Genomic DNA, 19,128 nt, shown 5'->3' on the forward strand with positions numbered 1-19,128 from the left:
ATTTTGGATACTAAATTGTATATATTCACTGATCAGCTACAGAATAAGACTTGTCATTGCTTGCTACTGTCTGTCAATCTGGCAACCTGCGCAAGCTTCATGTCTGGTTAGGAGTGGAATGTGAAAAAACTCTCTTTGGCTCATATTTATTACTGATTGTTCCTTTAAGTCCAGTCTGATTTATTCATAAAAAGAGTGTGCGCTAAAATATTTTGTCCTCGAAAAAGTTCTTGATTTGTTGTATGTAGTTAAAGTATAGTTTTCTCCTGTAATATACAACTCAGTCTCCTACACTACTTAACAGAGTTTCTGATAATAATAGGGAAACTGTATTAGATTAGATTTGTTGTATTACTCACCTTAAAAAAAACTGTGATTAAAAACTGCAGTGCTTCCGTATACTGTAGGATGCTGTATAGGATTTTTTTTGAGAGATTTTTGCCTGGATTTTTAAATTAAATTAATTATTTTTTTTTTATTAATTAATTACTTAAACTTTATTTTAAAAAAATACATTGCATTACTAGTCTGCCTGCCTGTAAGTAACAAACTCTGAAGGACACATTAATTAAAATATTTTATGCATTTATTAAAGTTGAAGTCAATTATTTATAAGCAATAAAGTCCTTCTAAAGACTCTTTAGTTTAGTATCTTTTTCCAGTCAAATATTTTACAGTATTAGCAAAGCTGTGCCTGACTTCTCTGGAGTCAATCATGATTTCTGTTCATGTTTTGTATTGTTTAGCCTTTTTGCGAAACCCTGATTGCTCAATTAAACATTAACATAATCAGTAGATTACCCGATTACTCGTAGGGCACTCAACCATGAAACAAGGTTTTAAGATTCATAATGAGTTCATTAAATTGCAATGTATTACACTGTATGAATAACCATGAATTTACCCCATTAATGATGCTGATAATGCTAGTAATAGTGGCATTAGCGGTAGTAATGAGAAATGATTTAGAATTGGTTTCTGTGCTCTCTCCCTCACGGCTCTGACAATTCTTACCCCAGTTTCCACTGTGAAATAATTCTTTTATGTGCAGTGATGAAAATTAATTTGCGTTTCTCAGTCTGCCAGGCATCACATATCATTCTACTGCATTGAGGGCACACATAATCAACTGATAGGACTGTAGCTGAGAGAGAGAGAGAGAGAGAGAGAGAGAGAGACTCCAATTAAAAAATGCTCATGTTGCCACTTCCATGCTTTAATTACGTGGGGAAGGAATGTGGCTTCAGTGCACATCTTCTACAGTTCATTAGCAAAGGCTCATTTCAGAAGCGCTGAAGATGATCACAGATGGATGGTCGTGTGTCAGGATTGGCAGTGGAACCCATCTATCCACTGTCTACCCATTAGAGGTGTAAAAACGCATTGTGACGAATTAGTGCCGGGGTGACTGAACTGCAAAGATTTTACTATGTGAGAATTGACTGTAGTCAGTTCTACACTTTTTACTCTTTTATTTTGTTAAAACATATAGTAATTTGTTTTGTAAAAAATATATGAGTTTATTAAGTTAAAATATATAATATTTTATTATGTTAAAATAAAAAAAAACATTTATTTTGTTGAAATAAATTCACTTTTATTATGTAAAATATCGCACACATTAATTTTGTAAAAATATAAACAATTTTTGTTAAAATATATAAACTTTTATTATATTACATTTAAACCATTGATTTTGTTTAAATAAATAAACGTTTTATTTTAAATAATGCACACATCATGTTGTAAAACAAATAAACCATTTATTGTGTTAAAATATAAACTATTTCTTTTGTTTAAATAAATACACTTTTATGATGTTAAATAATGCATGCATTAATTTTGTAAAAATCTAAACCATTTATTATGTTAAAATATAAACTATTTTTTTGTTTAAATAAATACACGTTTATTACGTTAAATAATGCACACATTAATTTTGTAAAAATCTAAACCATTTATAATGTTAAAATATAAACCATTTATTTTGTTTTAATAAATACATTTTTATTTTAAATAACGCACACATCATGTTGTAAAAAAACAAAACATTTATTATGTTAAAATATAAACAATTTTTTTGTTTAAATGAATACACTTTTATGATGTTAAATAATGCGCACATTAATTTAGTAAAAAATATAAACCATGTATTATGTTAAAATATATACACTTTTATTATGTAAAAATATAAACTTTTTTTTTTATAAATACACGTTTATTACGTTAAATAATGCACACATTAATTTTGTAAAAATCTAAACCATTTATAATGTTAAAATATAAACCATTTATTTTGTTTTAATAAATACATTTTTATTTTAAATAACGCACACATCATGTTGTAAAAAAACAAAACATTTATTATGTTAAAATATAAACAATTTTTTTGTTTAAATGAATACACTTTTATGATGTTAAATAATGCGCACATTAATTTAGTAAAAAATATAAACCATGTATTATGTTAAAATATATACACTTTTATTATGTAAAAATATAAACTTTTTTTTTTATAAATACACGTTTATTACGTTAAATAATGCACACATTAATTTTGTACAATTATAAACCATTTATGATTTTAAAATATACACATTTATTTTGTAAAAAAGCACACTTATTGGTTTTGTAAAATGTATTATAAAATATATTTATTGTAAATTCCAGCTTTTTATTTTTTATTTTTAGTTCCTAATGCAGATTTAAAAAAAAGGAAAAAATAGAATGCTACTTCTTCTGAGATCTTGCAGCTCAACATGACATAAACAGTGTAATTATGGATATAGCACAATTTTGAAGTACGTAAGAACTTACAGTAAGAGCTACAGCATTATTCCTACTATAAGGTGCACTTAAAATCCTTTAATTTTCCCAAAAATTGTCAGTAAACCTAACGTAAATCTAGTGCTTCTTCTGTATAAATTTTACCAGTCAGGTTGTAAGGAGCTAGCTCTTTTGCCGTTCAAAGGTGAGTATTAATGGCCTGCTCTGGCTAGCACTGTTGGAGCAGTTTTAGCATTAGCTGCTTACCGCGCTAAGCGCTAGCTCTTTCACTGTCCAGAGGCGAGTATGTTGGAATGTTGCCTGCTGCTAACACTGGCTAGCACTGCTGGAGCAGCATTAGCATTACCTGCTAACCACGCTAAGCACTAGTTAGCTCTTTGGCTCTTTGTATATCGGACTATAGCCTGCCCTTTGATCATGTTAAAACAAGCTATGTGGGAGGAACTGATAGCTAATATCTCCCTGGCTTACCATAACTCTCAGGGTTCCTCAGTGTAGCGCTGTCGGGCTAGCCTTAGTGGAAATCTGGAAATCTAAGATCACTGTAAATAAACAGAAGCACTTTACTTACCCAAATAAACAGTTTTCAGAAGAGAAATCTGTGTAGATTAACATGCAGCGCTCTTTTGACTTTAAAAATAATGTGATTTATAATCCAGTGCACCTATTGTATGAAAATATACCAGAAAATAGACGTTTATTAAAAGTTTGCCTCATAGTGTAAAAAAATATGGTAATCAAATGGAAGTACGGCCTCTGCAAGGTGGGGTTAGCTGAAATACAGTGTTGCAGCTTCACAATTGTAACAAACTTATTCTTTTTGTGATCTTTTGGGATAGTTGTGCTAGTTGTGCTTTGGGATAGTTGTGTTTTATTTTATGCATATTTTAACCTACTAAACTAATATTCTACCTTTATTAAAGTGGATTGATGCAGTTCTGCATTCCTCAAATCTCTGATGTAATGACCTTGCAGCTCCTTTTGTTTAGAAATGCTTTTTTTGAGCGGATTGTATGATATATATAGAGTTCTGCTGCTTGGTTTGCCCTTCATGTTGGACTTGGCAGTCCAGATCCCCCTACCTGTCACTGACTGCTCTGTGATCGTCCTTGTGATAGAGTGACGGTTCCATTTGGTGAACACCAAAGAATGAACAAACATTACCGGCGTGCTTCCAGAACAGCATGGCAGAGGTGGTCTTGGCCGCCAGCCTCATCATTATGCATGAGTTTCCCCACTGACAGCTCAGAGGCAAACATCATAATCACGCTTATTGTTTTATGTTGATGCATCATCTGTGTTTGGCACTGAAGGTCGCCTGTTTGGATTGTGGCAGGAAGAGGAACCGCTCGGTGCTTCTTCGTGTTCTTAGTGAAGCAGGAACATCACAGTGTGATGGTTGAACTTGCAGTGACGGCTTGTGCTAAACAAGCAGTTAGCTGTTGCTGTCACCGCAAAGGTAGATCAGCACAAAAGCCTGATACTGATGTCCCGTGGGAGTGGGCTGTGTGTTTGTCATGTGACTCATCTCCTCATCTCTTCTCTTCTGTATGATCATCATCCTCATCATCATCTCCAGAGAATGCACAGCTGCTCATGATTTCAATGAGATGCAGAAGGATAAAGACATCTGTGCTGATCAAAACTGTTCACAAACCTTACCGTCTTTATGCAAGTGTCTGGAGTTTCTTTGTAAGTTTTGAAAAAGACTAACCCGGCAGATTAGAAGGAAAAAGCACGACAGATGTTTATCTTCAGAATAAAGACTAGCGATAAACTGGTATGAAATTTCTAGGTCAGTAATTGGCACCTTGTTGCTGATACTGATTCTTGTAAGTAGGGCTGGGTGTTGAAATTCGATACCAAAAAGACACTAAAATGTGTCGATACTTCTGAATATTAAAAGGTCTAAAAAAAATGTGATGACCGTTTTTGATACATTGTATGAAACACGCATAAATTTGCTAAACTGGCGACACACCATCGTGGTGCTACAGTTGGTTCCAGTAAAATATCTTGTGGTGACAGTATAAGATTACTCATTCTGGCTGTTAAATAAATACGTTGTTTGAGAATAATTATCGTTTTTGTATTTTTTTATTGCAATTTAGAAAAAAGTATCATTTGGATATTGGTACCAAATTCAAAGTATGATATAGTATCTGTAAGTTTTAAAACTATACCCAGCCCTACTTGTAGCTAATGTATCATTGCTGTTGCACAGTACTTTGTATGTCCATTTGCATTCCCATTTTTGCTGTTTTTCCACTTTTTTCATTCAAGAAATGCTTCATAATGGCTTGAAAAAATACTTTTACATTGACTTTTTAAAAGAATATGTACCTATTATTTTTCATGTACATAAGCAGCTCTGAAAAATAATAATAGACCACTTCATTTTCTGAATCAGTTTCTCTGATTTTGCTATTTATAGGTTTACGTTTAAGTAAAATGAACATTATTGTTTTATTCTAACGACGGACAACATGTCTCCCAAATTCCAAATAAAAATTTTCTCATTTACAGCATTTATTAGCAGAAAATGAGAAATGACTGCATTATTTGAGGTCTGAAAGTTATTTCAAAGAAAATTAAGTTTTAAGGGTTCAGAAATCAATATTTGGTGGAATAACCCTGGTTTGTAAAAACAGTTTTCATGCATCTTGGCATGTTCTCCTCCACCATTCTTACACACTGCTTTTGGGAACTTTATGCCACTCCTGGTGCAAAAATTCAAGCAGTTCAGCTTGGTTTGATGGCTTGTGATCATCCATCTTCCTCTTGATTATATTCCAGAGGTTTTCAATTTGGTAAAATCAAAGAAACTCATAATTTTAAAGTGATCTCTTATTTTTTCCAGAGCTGTATATTTGTCTCTAAACTTACCTCAAAATTTAATGGGCAAATATCGTACACGTTTTTTGGTAGATGGGCTATACAAAACATGTTTATGAAGTTTTTTACACAAAATCTCTGCTGCTCTATTTGAGTCATTTAACAGCCCAGATTTCTGAATATTGATACCAATCTCAAAACTGAATCAGATAAATTTAGTGAGCAGGTCATTAATGATTGTTTTTATTGTAAAAACACGACTGTAAATATAAAAAAAAAACAATTCTGGAAAAAAAAAAAACGTTCTGAAGTCCTGATGTAACACAAATAACACAACAATCTCCACTTACATTTTAACAATTTGTTCTAGAAATAATCGTTAAAGAACCTTTATTTGTATGACTCTGCCATTCTCGAAATGAACGGTCCACTGTGTTATCCACTGTGCTATATTCTATTCTCTCCATTTAAATTATTTGCAAGGCATAAAAATGCTTACTCCTGTGTGGACAAAGCTGAATAAACTTACGTGCCATACGTCTTTGGATTCCAGTGTGTAAATTGATTGTGAAGGGAACAGAATAAGTTGTAAGGTTTTATCTTGTGGGTGTGCCTGGTCACTTGCCATACATGAGTTTAAGTGAGCTCTGATAGTAGGTGGCAGATGGATAGGAAATTCCATTACTAAAGTTATTCAGACATTTATCATTCTTCAATTTTTAGTATCACCTGTGTGCCAGTAATATGCCATATAAGGTACTACCACCCACAGTAGACAGAGCAGTGGGTGATGATGATCATGACTGGCATCATCTGGCTTGAACTGCCTGTTCAAACAGACAAGCAACTGGAGTAGATATCACACCTACATTCAGTGCAGGACACCCCACATGCACATCCAACAGCTCAGTGCAACATAATTTAACTTGGCAAAAGTAATGGGAGACAAAAACTAGTCCAATTTCCCATGACATTTGGCATGTCAGTGTGCCGTGTTGCCAAATAGTCAGTAGTTATTATTGCCTGTAATTCCAGTATTGATGGATTTTTAGGTTATTTAATTGTATTGGCTGTGGATAGGATTTTCAAGTTCAGCAGGTTTTTAGACTTTGTCTTGTGTTCCTATAGCAACATCATTCGTAAGTGTAGACCTTACTCTGAGAGATGTTTCTCAAGATCCACCATGAAGACCATGAAAAAACATTTTTTCATCAGTGTTTTTTTTTTTTTTTTTACATTATTTAAATAGGTCATAGAATTCAAAATAAGATGTATTTAAAGTCCCTTTTAGTGGCTTTATTACAATTTTAATTCATGTTAAGTACAGCCACACCCTGGGGTTAGTTGTAACTCAGTGTTACACTAAAATAAATATAATCACTTTTCTGTGATAAAATTTTCAAAAAGGCTTAAAGAACCTTTTGCTTGTTAACTATGGTTCTTATAATGCCTCAACTACTATAATGCCTCAAGGTGTTCTGGTTGTCCATTCATTTTGCTCAAATGCAGTAAGATACTAAAATATATAAATATTAAATTAAAAAAGGGGCCTCTGAGTGGTCCAGCGGACTAAGGCCCTGCCACTATGTTCGGGAGATCGCTGATTCGAATCTTATTCATGTAGCTTGCCATCAGCAGCCGGAGCCCCGAGAGAGTTGACCTTGCTCTTTCTGGATGGCTAGATGATGTTCTATTCCCTTATCACTTCAAAGGGTGATGTGGATCAGCACAAGCATCTGTGAGCTGATGTATCGGAACTGAGTTGCTGCGCTTTCCTCCGAACGTGCTGTGATGCTACTCAGCAATGGTGCATCAGCATCAGCTCAAAAAGAGGCGGTGGCTGACTTCACAGGTATCGGAGGAGGCATGTGCTAGTCTTCACCCTCCTGGTGTTGGGAATAATGATAGGGGGAGTCCTAATGAGTGGGTTGGGTAATTGGCCTTATGCATTGGGAAGAATATGGGATGAAAAAATATAAACAAATAAATAAATAAAATGCTTTACGTAATATTATGCATCACATAATACTACTAGACATAGTTTAGGATATGTCCATTGGAGCTGAAGAGTGGTTTGTTTTTTTTTAAAACTGAATTCGACTGCATTGCTTTTAAGGAATACATATTACCACAGTGTGTTGTCTGTTTGCATTATTTATTATGATAATACATAAATAATGATGAGATATTAATCCCTTCATTGAATACAGTATGCACGGTGTAGCACATACTACAGCATGGTTTCTAAGGTAAATCAATTATAAATCTCTTTTGTTTTTATTGGTGCTGTTGTTTTTCTGTTCAGTGCATCATAAGTGGTGAGTGGGTTTATTTTATTCTTTTTTTTTTTTTTTTTTTTGGTGCAAAGGCATCGCCCTAATGGCTCACCTTATCCTGAACCTTTTCCAGGAGCTGGGGACTGAATAAAATGGGCCACTTTGTTCTGGCGCCTTTGATTATGTCTCATAATATCGTTACACAGTGTACTGGAGCCTACAGGGAAATGACTGCCACTGCTATTAATTTGTCTCTCTCAGCCCTGTTTTCTCTCCTTCTGTAGCTCAGCGGTAGAGTGTGTGCCACTCCAAGCACCCTTTTGATGAAGGGTCCTTTTTGATACTTAATGGCATTGTCGCTTTCAATTCCTCTTCCACGTGAAGGCTCGTCCGCGTGAGACCCGGAGAGCCGCGGCTTTCAGCAGCCGCATTACTGATGTCGGGCCGACATGTGGAAAGCTGCGTGGGAAGCTTACAGTAACTACAATCATCATTCTGAGTTCTTGGATGGAGTGCGCTGCTTGGAAACACAGGCGGGTCGCGAGAGTCTGCCAGATACGCTCTTTAGTTTTTATCCGGGTAGTTTTTAAGCTGTGACACGGGGAGTTGTTGTTGTTGTGCGTTGACATATTCTGTGCTATATTCGCCAAACCCCAGCGGGACTGGAGTGGCAGCTCGTGTGGCAGCTCCAATCCAAAGGAAATATGTTCAGGTATCAGAATGCTGATGCCTCATTAAAGTGCAGGGAAGAGTGAATAGTGCTAGATTACTATTTATTGTGTTTTTTTTTTAGCCAAGCATTTGAAATAATCCACAGATGATAAATATGCAGAAAATAAACACGACAGCTACCTGCAGTTCACCAGCATGCCTGAAAGGCATGTAATAGAAATAGCTTGCGAGCATAACTGACGTTGAATATTTGGGCACTCCTGATATGATTTTCATGATTTTCCTTTGTATATCATTGGTTGTTCAGATCAGCAATTTCAGTTAAATACTATACATCATATAGCAGATGAACACAGTGATATTTGAAAAGTGAAATTCAGTTTATAGGATTTACAGAAAGTATGCAATAATTCTAAACTAAATTATGCAGGGCTATACATTTGGGCTCCCCAACAAAAAAAATACATAAAAAAATTAGAAGATCCTCCTTTTAATTAGAAATAGAAACAGCCTCTAAATGCTTGAGAGTCTGGATTCTGGTTAAAGGTACTCTGGACTATTCTTCTTTACAAAACATCTCCAGTTCAGTCAGGTTTGATGGTTTCTGAGCATGAACAGCTCACTTTAAATCACACCACAGTTTTTTAAATAATATTCAGGTTTGTGGACTGAGACGATCCTTCCAGAACTTTGCACTGGTTCCTCTGTATGAATGCTTTAGTAGATGTTGAGCAGTGTTTAGAGTGTTTAGGGTCGTTGTCTTGTTGAAGTACCCAGCCCCGGCACTTAAACTTCAACTTCCTAATTCCTAAATATTGTTCTCAAGAATCTGCTGATATTGACTGAAATCCATGAGACCCTCAACTTTAACAAGATTCCCAGTACCTGCACTGATCACACAGCCCCACAGCATGATGGAACCACCAAATTTTACTGTAGGTAGCAGTAAATTGTTTGTCTTGGAATGCTGTTTTCTTTTTTTTTTTCGAATGCTGTGTTCCACTGGGTGTCAGGACTTCAGAGACATTTGTGTTCTTCAAACACAGACTGAAGACTCATCTTATCAAAAAAATGTTTAGTAGGTGTCTAAATATTATCGAAGTGTGATTGATTCTAGTCTCAAAAAACTAGCTAAGTTTGTAAGTCGTTCTGGATAAAGGCAAAGGCGTCTGCTAAATAACCTAAATGTAAATGTAAATACATACAGCCTGTCTGCCATGTCCTTGAAGGAGAATTGAGAAAACAGTGTTGCTGCAACCAGAAAAAAAGACAAAATTGGAAGTTCAAGTTTACATTTGTAGTTTTAAAAAAATATATAATAATAATAAAAAAAAGGAATATTTGAAGTTTCTTAGTGTGTCAGACATACTTGTATTGGTTACAGGATTGATATATTATGATTTCATACTACCTCTAAGTAACATGCATTAAACCTGCCCTAAAGCTTTTTTTTTTTTTTTTAAATATTGATAATATACAGCTAATTTGATCCACACAAGACTTACTCACTTGAGACTGGATGTATGATGTTTAACTGTAAAGTCCAGAACACTGTGGTCAATCCCAGTGGTTGGCTTATTCTCCACCTGGGGATATTCTCTATTCTTACTCTGTTAATTTCCCCATTTGAATCAATTAACAGGCCTAATTAATGCTGCCAATCTCCTGCTCAAAGCTGCTCCACTTTTCAGGCTTTAGGAGCGCACAGGTTACAGGAGAGCTGCTCGTTAATGACATTTCTGGAAGTGTTGCCCACCTCCGGCTGGAGGAAACCTTCTCACCTCGCCCATGCTGACCTATAGGCTTGAGAGATTAGCTGAGGGGGCCGGCGCTCTGATAGACTGACTGACTGACTGCGAGAGTGAAACATCCTCTCTGGCTATACAAATGTAAATTGGATTACTAATCCAGTGCCTCGCTTCTAACATACTGCCTCCTGGAAACACAAGCCCTTTTTATATATGTGCCCTTATTGAGGTTGACCCCGGTCGATGGGGAGGGAGGTAGAGGGTCCACACCAATTTTTCGCTTTTTAATTGGCATGTGTTTCTTCCCTCACCTCTCCATCTTGCTCACATTTGCTCCGTCTCACTTCCAGTTGGGCGTCTGTCACAGTTTCATATTGAGGATGCTGTTGGCGTGTAACACGCGGCATATTTCTCTTGCTATGCCCCAGGGATGGGCTGCCAGAGCGTTAAATGGATGGATCATGTCAAGGGGCAAAAAGCAATTTACCAAGGGAAAGAGAGAGAGAGAGGCAAAGGCAAAGGGAGGGAAATGTGATGTGCTCTCTCCCAACTCAAAACTCAGAGCCACCTTCAAATCAAAGTCAAAATGGCCGACCCTGACCTATGCCTTTGGAGGCTTTTTTTTTAATGTAAGTCTAAAGGCCTTTGGTTTTTCAGTCCATACATACCATACATGCCACACCGACAGTCAAAGAACAGGTCAAGTTGTGGGTCAAACACGTGGACCATTGTATGAACCCTTTTCAAGTAAGAGTGCTGATCCAGGATCTGTGTTTGCACTTTGATGTCCTAGTTTTTAATGAAAAACTAATGTAGGGTCATCACTACGGTGGCCGAGAAAGCCCAGCGCAGTGCAAATTGAAAAGCGCTGCAAAAGCACAAAACACATCCATCAAAATTACAACACAGGCGCAGCAAATAGAAAAACGCGCTGCAAAAAGAAAAACGCGCTGCAAATAGAAAAACGCGCTGCAAATAGAAAAACGCGCTGTAAATAGAACCACAACACAACGGAAGTGAGTCACAACACAACGGAATTTTCCCGGGGGACCTTAAAAGATGCTGTACCAGCTGTATACAAAGGACAATAAGTGGCAAACAAGCTTCTGAAAAGTAAGTTATGTTTATTACCTGTGATTACCACGGTTGTGTGCATATTATTAAAAGTTCTGCTTCACAAAACGCCTTGTTTGCCACTTATTGTCCTTTGTACACATAGTGAAGTCCGAGACATTACTGAAGACGCAGCTTAGCTGTTACAGTATCTTTTAAGGTCCCCCGGGAAAATTCCGTTGTGTTGTGACTCACTTCCGTTGTGTTGTGGTTCTATTTGCAGCGCGTTTTTCTAGTTGCAGCGCCTGTGTTGTAATTTTGATGGATGTGTTTTGTGCTTTTGCAGCGCTTTTCAATTTGCACTGCGTTGGGCTTTCTCGGCCACCGTACTGTAAAAAAATGCTTTGGTGATGAATTGAAGCCAGTTACCAGGCTACAGGTAGAATCTTAAGAATTAGCTTTTAGATAAAGCACATAAAAACACTGATCATTGATCCAAAAGCTGAAAGCCTGGAAAGGTGAACCGTGACAAACCGTACCTCAAAATCACCTTGATGATGAAGCAGCTAAACCGCCTTTTGCGTTTACAACCTCGATTCATAAAGTTAAATCCACTCAATAACACTGCGGTTTTGGGCAGATGGTGGGATTAGACAGCAGAATTGATGGAAGGTTATGAGGCACTCCGTGAAAAATGGAGCCTTATGTTTGTCTAAAGATCTTTTCAGTCTTTTATTCCCAGTTGTAATATCAGGCATTTAAATTTCACTCCTGCAGGTGGGGGTGTAGGTGTCTGTATAACCATAACTGAGGTGTTACCTAGAAGTGTCAAAGGATAGAAATATAATTCAGACATTCAGCTTAAAAATTAAGGGAGTTAACAAAACTATTACATTATACATTTACAGACAGTATAATACTGTAGCTGTTCATAGAATCTCTGAAGATGTGGTTTAGTAAGGTACAGATATTTGTAAAAAAAAAAAAAAAAAGGGCCGTTATAAGACTTGAAACAGGAGGCATACTACCCTTTTCGAACTGCTGCTGATGCAGCATTGCCGAGTATCCAGTCTCTAGCACACTTGGAGGAAAGCACAGCAACTTGGTTTCGATACATCAGCTCACAGACACCTTGTGCTGCAGACATCACCCTTTGGAGTGATGTGGGGAGAGAGCGCCATCTACCCACCCAGAGAGAGAGCAAGGCCAAATGTGCTCTCTCGGGGCTCCGGCAGCTATGGCAAGCTGCATGACCGGGATTCGAACCAGTGATCTCCCGATCATCGTGGCAGCACTTTAGACTGCTGGACCACTCAGTGCCCAGCATTCCCAAAACTTTTTAAAGCAAAATTAAAACATTGGCACAAGTAACATTGCAGTGATGTTAACAGAATTCTAGGAACAGAATGTTCTTGGAACATTAGCTGCAATGTTCAGGAAAAGTTCTCCTAACCAACAGTTGTTAGCTGGGTGTGCTCCTCTGGCCCACAGCATGGTCATGTACACAATATCTGTTCCGGAGAATCCTATTTCATTGAAAAATCTACTACTCTACTCTCTTTCCACATCTGTGTCTGCAATGGGTGCAACTAAAAAGTAGCTAAATTCATACATTAGAAGAAGTGTCCACAAACATTTGGCAATGTAGTGAATTTGTATGAAATAGGCAATGCTCATATGTTTCTACTCCGTCTAGTAAATTCAAATAACATCTAATCGCCCCCCCCCCCCCTCCCCCCCCCCGCCCTGCATCCCTGCATCCCTGCATATCTCTCCAAAGTACTGAGTTATAGGAAATATTGAGATAATATATTGAGATATATAAACTGCAGCTGTCTGGTTGAGGGTTTGAAGGTGGCTCTTATCAAACACTCCAGCATTAAGGTCATTGGCTAAACTGGGAGGTTTAATTGGTTAATGTCAACAAAAGAAGTTTTGAATGATGCATCTTGTGTGTTTCAGTTTGTTTATTCATATAAATACTTTCAGTACACCCAGATTATTAATTCATAAAGAATAAACTGGGTGTACTGAATGTAAACATAAGCTATCGCTTTCAAAGGCCCTGGGCCTACTGGGTTCAGTCATCTGCTGCTTTGTTTCTATCATTGCAGTCGCAGGCTGTTTACAAGGGCTTTTCTTATTGGTTTAGTTTCCCATGAATTATTTACCATTTTTACAATATATGTATTTTTGATGTAGCATCTCATGGTAATGCAGCTTGCTGAAAATGTACACTTTGCTCTGAGTAGTTCACTTATAAAGCTGATTCCTCCAGGTTTTGAAACGTTACAATTATAGTGACTTCTTTCGTCCATGTGCATGTTATTATTTTTTAGAATTCTACTCTTCTTCACCATTCATCACAAAGGACAATAATTAGTGAAGCTACAGTTTTGCTTTGTAAATAATGGAAAACAGCTTAAAACCTCAATCTATCCTTTATATTCAACTATAATTAATAAACCTTGCATTTATTTTAGTGAATTTAACTTTTATATTATTAAATTTGACCGAGATCGAGGCACAATGCTGTGTCTGCATTTGTCTGTTATTCATTACTAATTTGGTCTGGTATTTTGCTACGGTCCCTAAAGTGGCAATTGGTACTGAAAATATACATGTGAGTGCAGTGGCCGCAATCTTGGTCAAATATAATTATATACCAGTTCCTTTCTTCAGAGCAGCTTATCTGTTTTGTTGGTGGGTTTTTCTCCCATAAACTGCTTGCTTCAAGTCTTTTACACAAGAACAATTTCTGATCTATTGGTCATTGTCTTGTTGCATAACCTATATTCTCTTAAAAATTAGCTTGTGGACAGATATGGACAGAATTGTCCTGATATTTTTTATGCCTTCATAATGCTAATATTCAAAATTCATTATTTCATCATTGATGACCAGCCATTCTGTCCCAGATGAAGCAAATTAGACCGGATCTATAATACTACCACCACCATGTTTCACAGATGAGATAAGGTGTTTACTGTGTGTTTTCCTCTCTCCAAACATAACACTTCTCCTTTAAAACAAAGAAAAATCCAAAAATCCATTTTAGTCTCAGTGTCTAGACTTTTTTTTTTTTTGCAGAGCAGTGTCTTTCTCCTTGCAACCACCATTTGTGTTTAGTGTTTTTCCTGATGGTGGTTTTAGAAACATTAGCATTAGTCAAGGTGACAAAGAAAATCTGACTATTAAATATCTAAAGTGTAAGACAAAACTTATAAGCACCACTTTGAGACACAATGTGTATCGAGAACTTGACTAACTAGGAAAAGATAAAAGAGATAAGATATAAGTCTATAATTATAAGGTAGCACATGCAATGGACCTTCTATAAAGATGCTTAGATGCTTCAGATTTAGATTTTTTTTTCCCAGTTTGAGACAAATTGATCACATGTTTATGTACAACAGTCTGTATGTATTTTCAACCCACATATTTATACTCTGCTACATTAGGTTTTTAATAAATAACTAAAGGTTAAGCTGCTCATGTCGAGAGTAAATACTGATTTATTTCATGTTATATCTGAAGACTCCTTACAGCGTCTCAAAATTGATGTGGTCTGAACGCCACAGTAAAATGAATGATATTAATAAATAAGATCAAAGAGTCAAGGCATCAAATCAGTGAGCGAGGACTGGCGCCGACACTTAGGAGGGCCAGAGTGAGATGATTAAAAGCATCAGAAACTCCCTGTGTTTATTCCAAGGTCTTCTCTATACAGTGGTTGTCAGGACAAACTTCAAAACACTCTAAAAGATTGTACAGATAGAATAGAGAGGGCACATTTTGTAGCCCAATAGTTTTTTCAATAGGTATTTCATTTTATATTGCGCTTTGGCTGAAGGGAAAAATTTAACAAAGATAGCAGAATTTGTCCTGGTGTGAAACTGTAAGGTTCATTTGGCCTTTGAAGCTGATGAATTACAACGTTAAGCAATCATAATCTGTGGTCACTTGACTTATCTAACATAGGATCTTAAACTAGGGCTGCAACGATGAGTCGATATAATCGACAATGTCGATTAGAAATATTTGTCTGTATTTGACTTTTTGTTAATTTGTAGCACTACCTGCACATTACTGATGTTGATTACAGATTACACATTTTCTTACTAAATAGCAGCACTTTCCTTTCACTTAAATGTTCTGGACTTTTTTACCGGTTCTTCTGCCGTGTGAAAGCTTTTTTCTAGATGGTTCGGATTTTATTGGACCAATTACCGAAAGTTGACAAAGTCTTTAAACAAAAAACCAAAGGGAAAAAGAATGGGTGTTGTGCCAAAATCCAACTCTCCTTGGTCCGACTCTCCTGGGAATTCATTTATTTACTGTAACAGTAGATTAACCCTTATTAATACGCAGAAATAAAATGAATCTGAGAATAATATTATATACTCATTCTGCTGTAGGATGCGCGTGTACGCAAAGAGAGAAAGAATTTGTCACAACACCGTGCAAAGCAACTCGCCGAACTCATAGCTAACATTCTAGAAGCCAACTACTGTATTTTTCGCACCGGATTATAAGGCGCACTATCAGTGAACGTCTGTTTTCTGGTTAGATTTTAAGGTGCATTTTAAGAGACACTATAAGGAACTTCTAATTCAGAACTTCTAATTGTCGCCACTGGGTGGTGGTGGTGGTGGTGGGAGTAGCTAACTAAGTTAAGCAAAGCTAAGCGAACTTTTTTTTTTATATATACTGTTTTCGGTACTTTGCATGAAACGTGCATAAACGCACCAAATGCGGAGAGAGCACACAACATGGTAAAAACAACAACTAAGGCACAGTCTTCCCCTCTCTCTCTCTCTCTCTCTTACTTGTATCACACTTGTATTACTGTCCCCTCGCCATAATACTATATAATAATAATACTATAATACTATACTCTAATAATAATAATTCCTGCATAAAAAATAATGATTTAAATTCATTTTTTTCAGTGACTGACACCACTAATATAATTTAATTTTGCCAATCCAATGTTGATATTTCTCAAAAAGGATTCAAAAAACGAAATGCATCCATTTATATGCTTAGGAAAAAAATATTTGTAGTTTAAGTAGTTTAATTAATGCTGTTTTTGTTCTTAATAAAGTGCCACAAACAGGCTCAGTGTTTCTTTGTTCCAACAAGATCTAAAAGTATGGGAGTCTCTCGTGGTGACAGTATCCAATGTGTGAGAATAATTATCGCTTTTTGTATTTTTTTGGTTAGAAAAAGGTATCAAAAAAAGTACCGTTACCGTTGGGTATCTGTACCGAATTCAAGATACCGTACCAGTACCGGTATTGAAAATTGAAAAACGATACCCAGCCCTAATCAGTACTAATCATCAGTATGCACTTTCCACTAGTCTTATGATCAGAACTGACCACTGATAAAGGGCTCAAGAAAGGCAAACATTTTTTAAAAGGCAAAAGATTTTAACTGAACACCCAAAAGGTGATGAATATATCTAAACACCCCCCAAAACACACACACAAAAAGCTGGTATCACTACTATGCTAAATAGGTATGGCTATTGAATATAGATATAAGATAGATGTACATAATAAACTGGCAGTGTTAGCAACTTTTTTAGCAACAGTATTTAAAAGTGTGTGTTCTCCATTGATAATGTTTTCTGCTTGATGTTTATTTCATGTGTTTGTAGATTTATGGGCCTCTCCTGAAGAGATATGCTGAACTGGAGGAGAAAGTTCTCAAGGACACGACTGGATGATTCAACTCATACTGTGCCTTTCAGCTGTGTAAACCTCTGTGCCATGATCTCATGAAGCCTTAACCATGATTCACTGATCCTTATAAAGAAATGTATGAACTAGGTATGTATGTGAATGTTAGTATTTGGACAGTGATACATTTTTTTTTTTTTTCATTTTGCCTCTATGTGTGATCGAAATAGGTTAAAAATGAAGCAAGCTTAACGTGTATGAAATTTAGATTTCCAGGATTAATTCAAGGGGATTAACAATTTCAGGCACACATAGATTATTTCTATCAAAATGTCAGATTTATTGATATGGACAAATTACAAACAATAAAACTAAATCAGAGCTGGATACAGGGCCAAAAGTAGTTTCTGAAGTGTTTATTCTGGTAACTAATGTGCACTAATTGGTGTTAAGTGGTGCTACATCACTTGTGATTTCTGTGTTTTTAATAACAGTAACAGTGAATCAGTCAGAAACCAGGGCTGCTTTCCACTCAGACCAACAGATTTTAGCAAAGAGTATTTTTCACACAACATGCACGTGATTGTATAGTGTACAGATTCAGTAGTTCAGAGCATATTCAGAAATATTTATAGCACATTTTTGGAGGGAAAATCTAGGGAGCAAAATACCTGAAACAGAGTTTAGGACACAAAAACACAAAAGTTTTGTTCACAGTTTACTATGAAGAGCAGGAATTATATAACAGCTCTGATATGTGAAGCACTTGTCTGGACATTAACTCAAAGACGTTACCATTTCTTATCAAATCTATACAATTAATAAAACACCAGATATATTTATAAGTCTATAGAGCAATGTTTCAAAGTTTTTAACTCTGTATAGATTAAAATATATATATATATATTTTAAAAAGGGAACTGCAGCAGCTACACACCGTCCATCTCAGAGCTCTCACATTGACGTTAAAACAAGAAAAGAAAAGCTCCCAAAAATATTTTAATCCTTTTTTTTTATACAAAAATATAAATAACTTTGTACATGTTTTTAACCCCTTTTTATATAACAATAGAGCCATTTTGGTGAAAATCATTAATTATACTGGGTGTTAATTTAAACTCCATTACACTCAAAAATATAATCAAACAAGCAAATAAAACGTTTACCGTGTTAGTTAAAACATCAGTGTTAGCAGAACCAGACCTGACCTCAAAAACTACTGAAAGCAGAGAAACGAGAGAAACAAATCCTATGAGGTTTCTTTTAATGACCACCATGTCTCAGAGGGTTAAAGAATAGCAGCTTCTTACAGAAGAAGGAATACACTAGTCAGTTTAGTAACACCAAAAGGCCTGGAAAGCCATGGAAGACAATTAAAGTAGATAATATACAATTTATTTTATTGAGGAGAATAAAAACACGATCCACAACTCAACCCAAGAATATTCCTGAGTGACATAAGGCATATCATTGTTGTTATCATAGTCTCTCATCAAGAGAACCTGCACATATGCATTTTGAGGCAAACCACCACAAACAAACAACCACCTAAAAATAATAGAAAATGATTTTACAAAATTAAAAACCTCTGGAATATAATCAAGAGGAAGATGGTTTACACAAGCCATCAAACCAAACTTGACTTCCTTTTTTTTAGGCAAATAGGAGTGGCATAAAGTTATCCAAAAGCAGTGTGTAAGACTGGTGGAGGAGAACATGCCAAGATTAAAAACCAGGGTTATTCCACCAAATATTGATTTCTGAACTCTTAAAACTTTATAAATATGAACTTGTTTTCTTTGCGTTATTTGAGATCTGAAAGCTCTGCATCTTTTTTTTTTTGTTATTTCAGACATTTCTCATTTTCTGCAAATAAATGCTCTAAATGACTATTTTTATTTGGAATTTGGGAGAAATGTTTTTCGTAGTTTATAGAATAAAACAACAATGTTCATTTTACTCAAAAATAAACCTATAAATAGCAAAATGAGAGAAACTGATGCAGAAACTGAAGTGGTCTCTTAATTTATTTTCCAGAGCTGTATTAGGTAGAAATGATAGGAAAAATTT

At 35.8% G+C, this 19,128-nt stretch overlaps 1 protein-coding gene across 4 annotated transcripts in view; it reads left to right on the forward strand.

Annotated features, from left to right (window-relative positions):
- xylb (xylulokinase homolog (H. influenzae)) overlaps window positions 1–18,249 on the forward strand; it is a 110,333-nt gene extending 92,084 nt beyond the window's left edge. For all 4 annotated transcript variants that reach the window (XM_022673875.2, XM_022673876.2, XM_049480278.1 and 1 more), the window contains one exon: window positions 17,037–18,249. In XM_022673875.2, the coding sequence (XP_022529596.2) occupies window positions 17,037–17,105 (69 nt within the window). In that variant the 3' untranslated portion in view covers window positions 17,106–18,249. The remainder of the gene's footprint in view (window positions 1–17,036) is intronic.
- Window positions 18,250–19,128: the final 879 nt, after the last annotated feature.

This window comes from Astyanax mexicanus, chromosome 6 (genome assembly GCF_023375975.1).
Source record: "Astyanax mexicanus isolate ESR-SI-001 chromosome 6, AstMex3_surface, whole genome shotgun sequence".
Lineage (NCBI taxonomy): Eukaryota > Metazoa > Chordata > Actinopteri > Characiformes > Acestrorhamphidae > Astyanax > Astyanax mexicanus.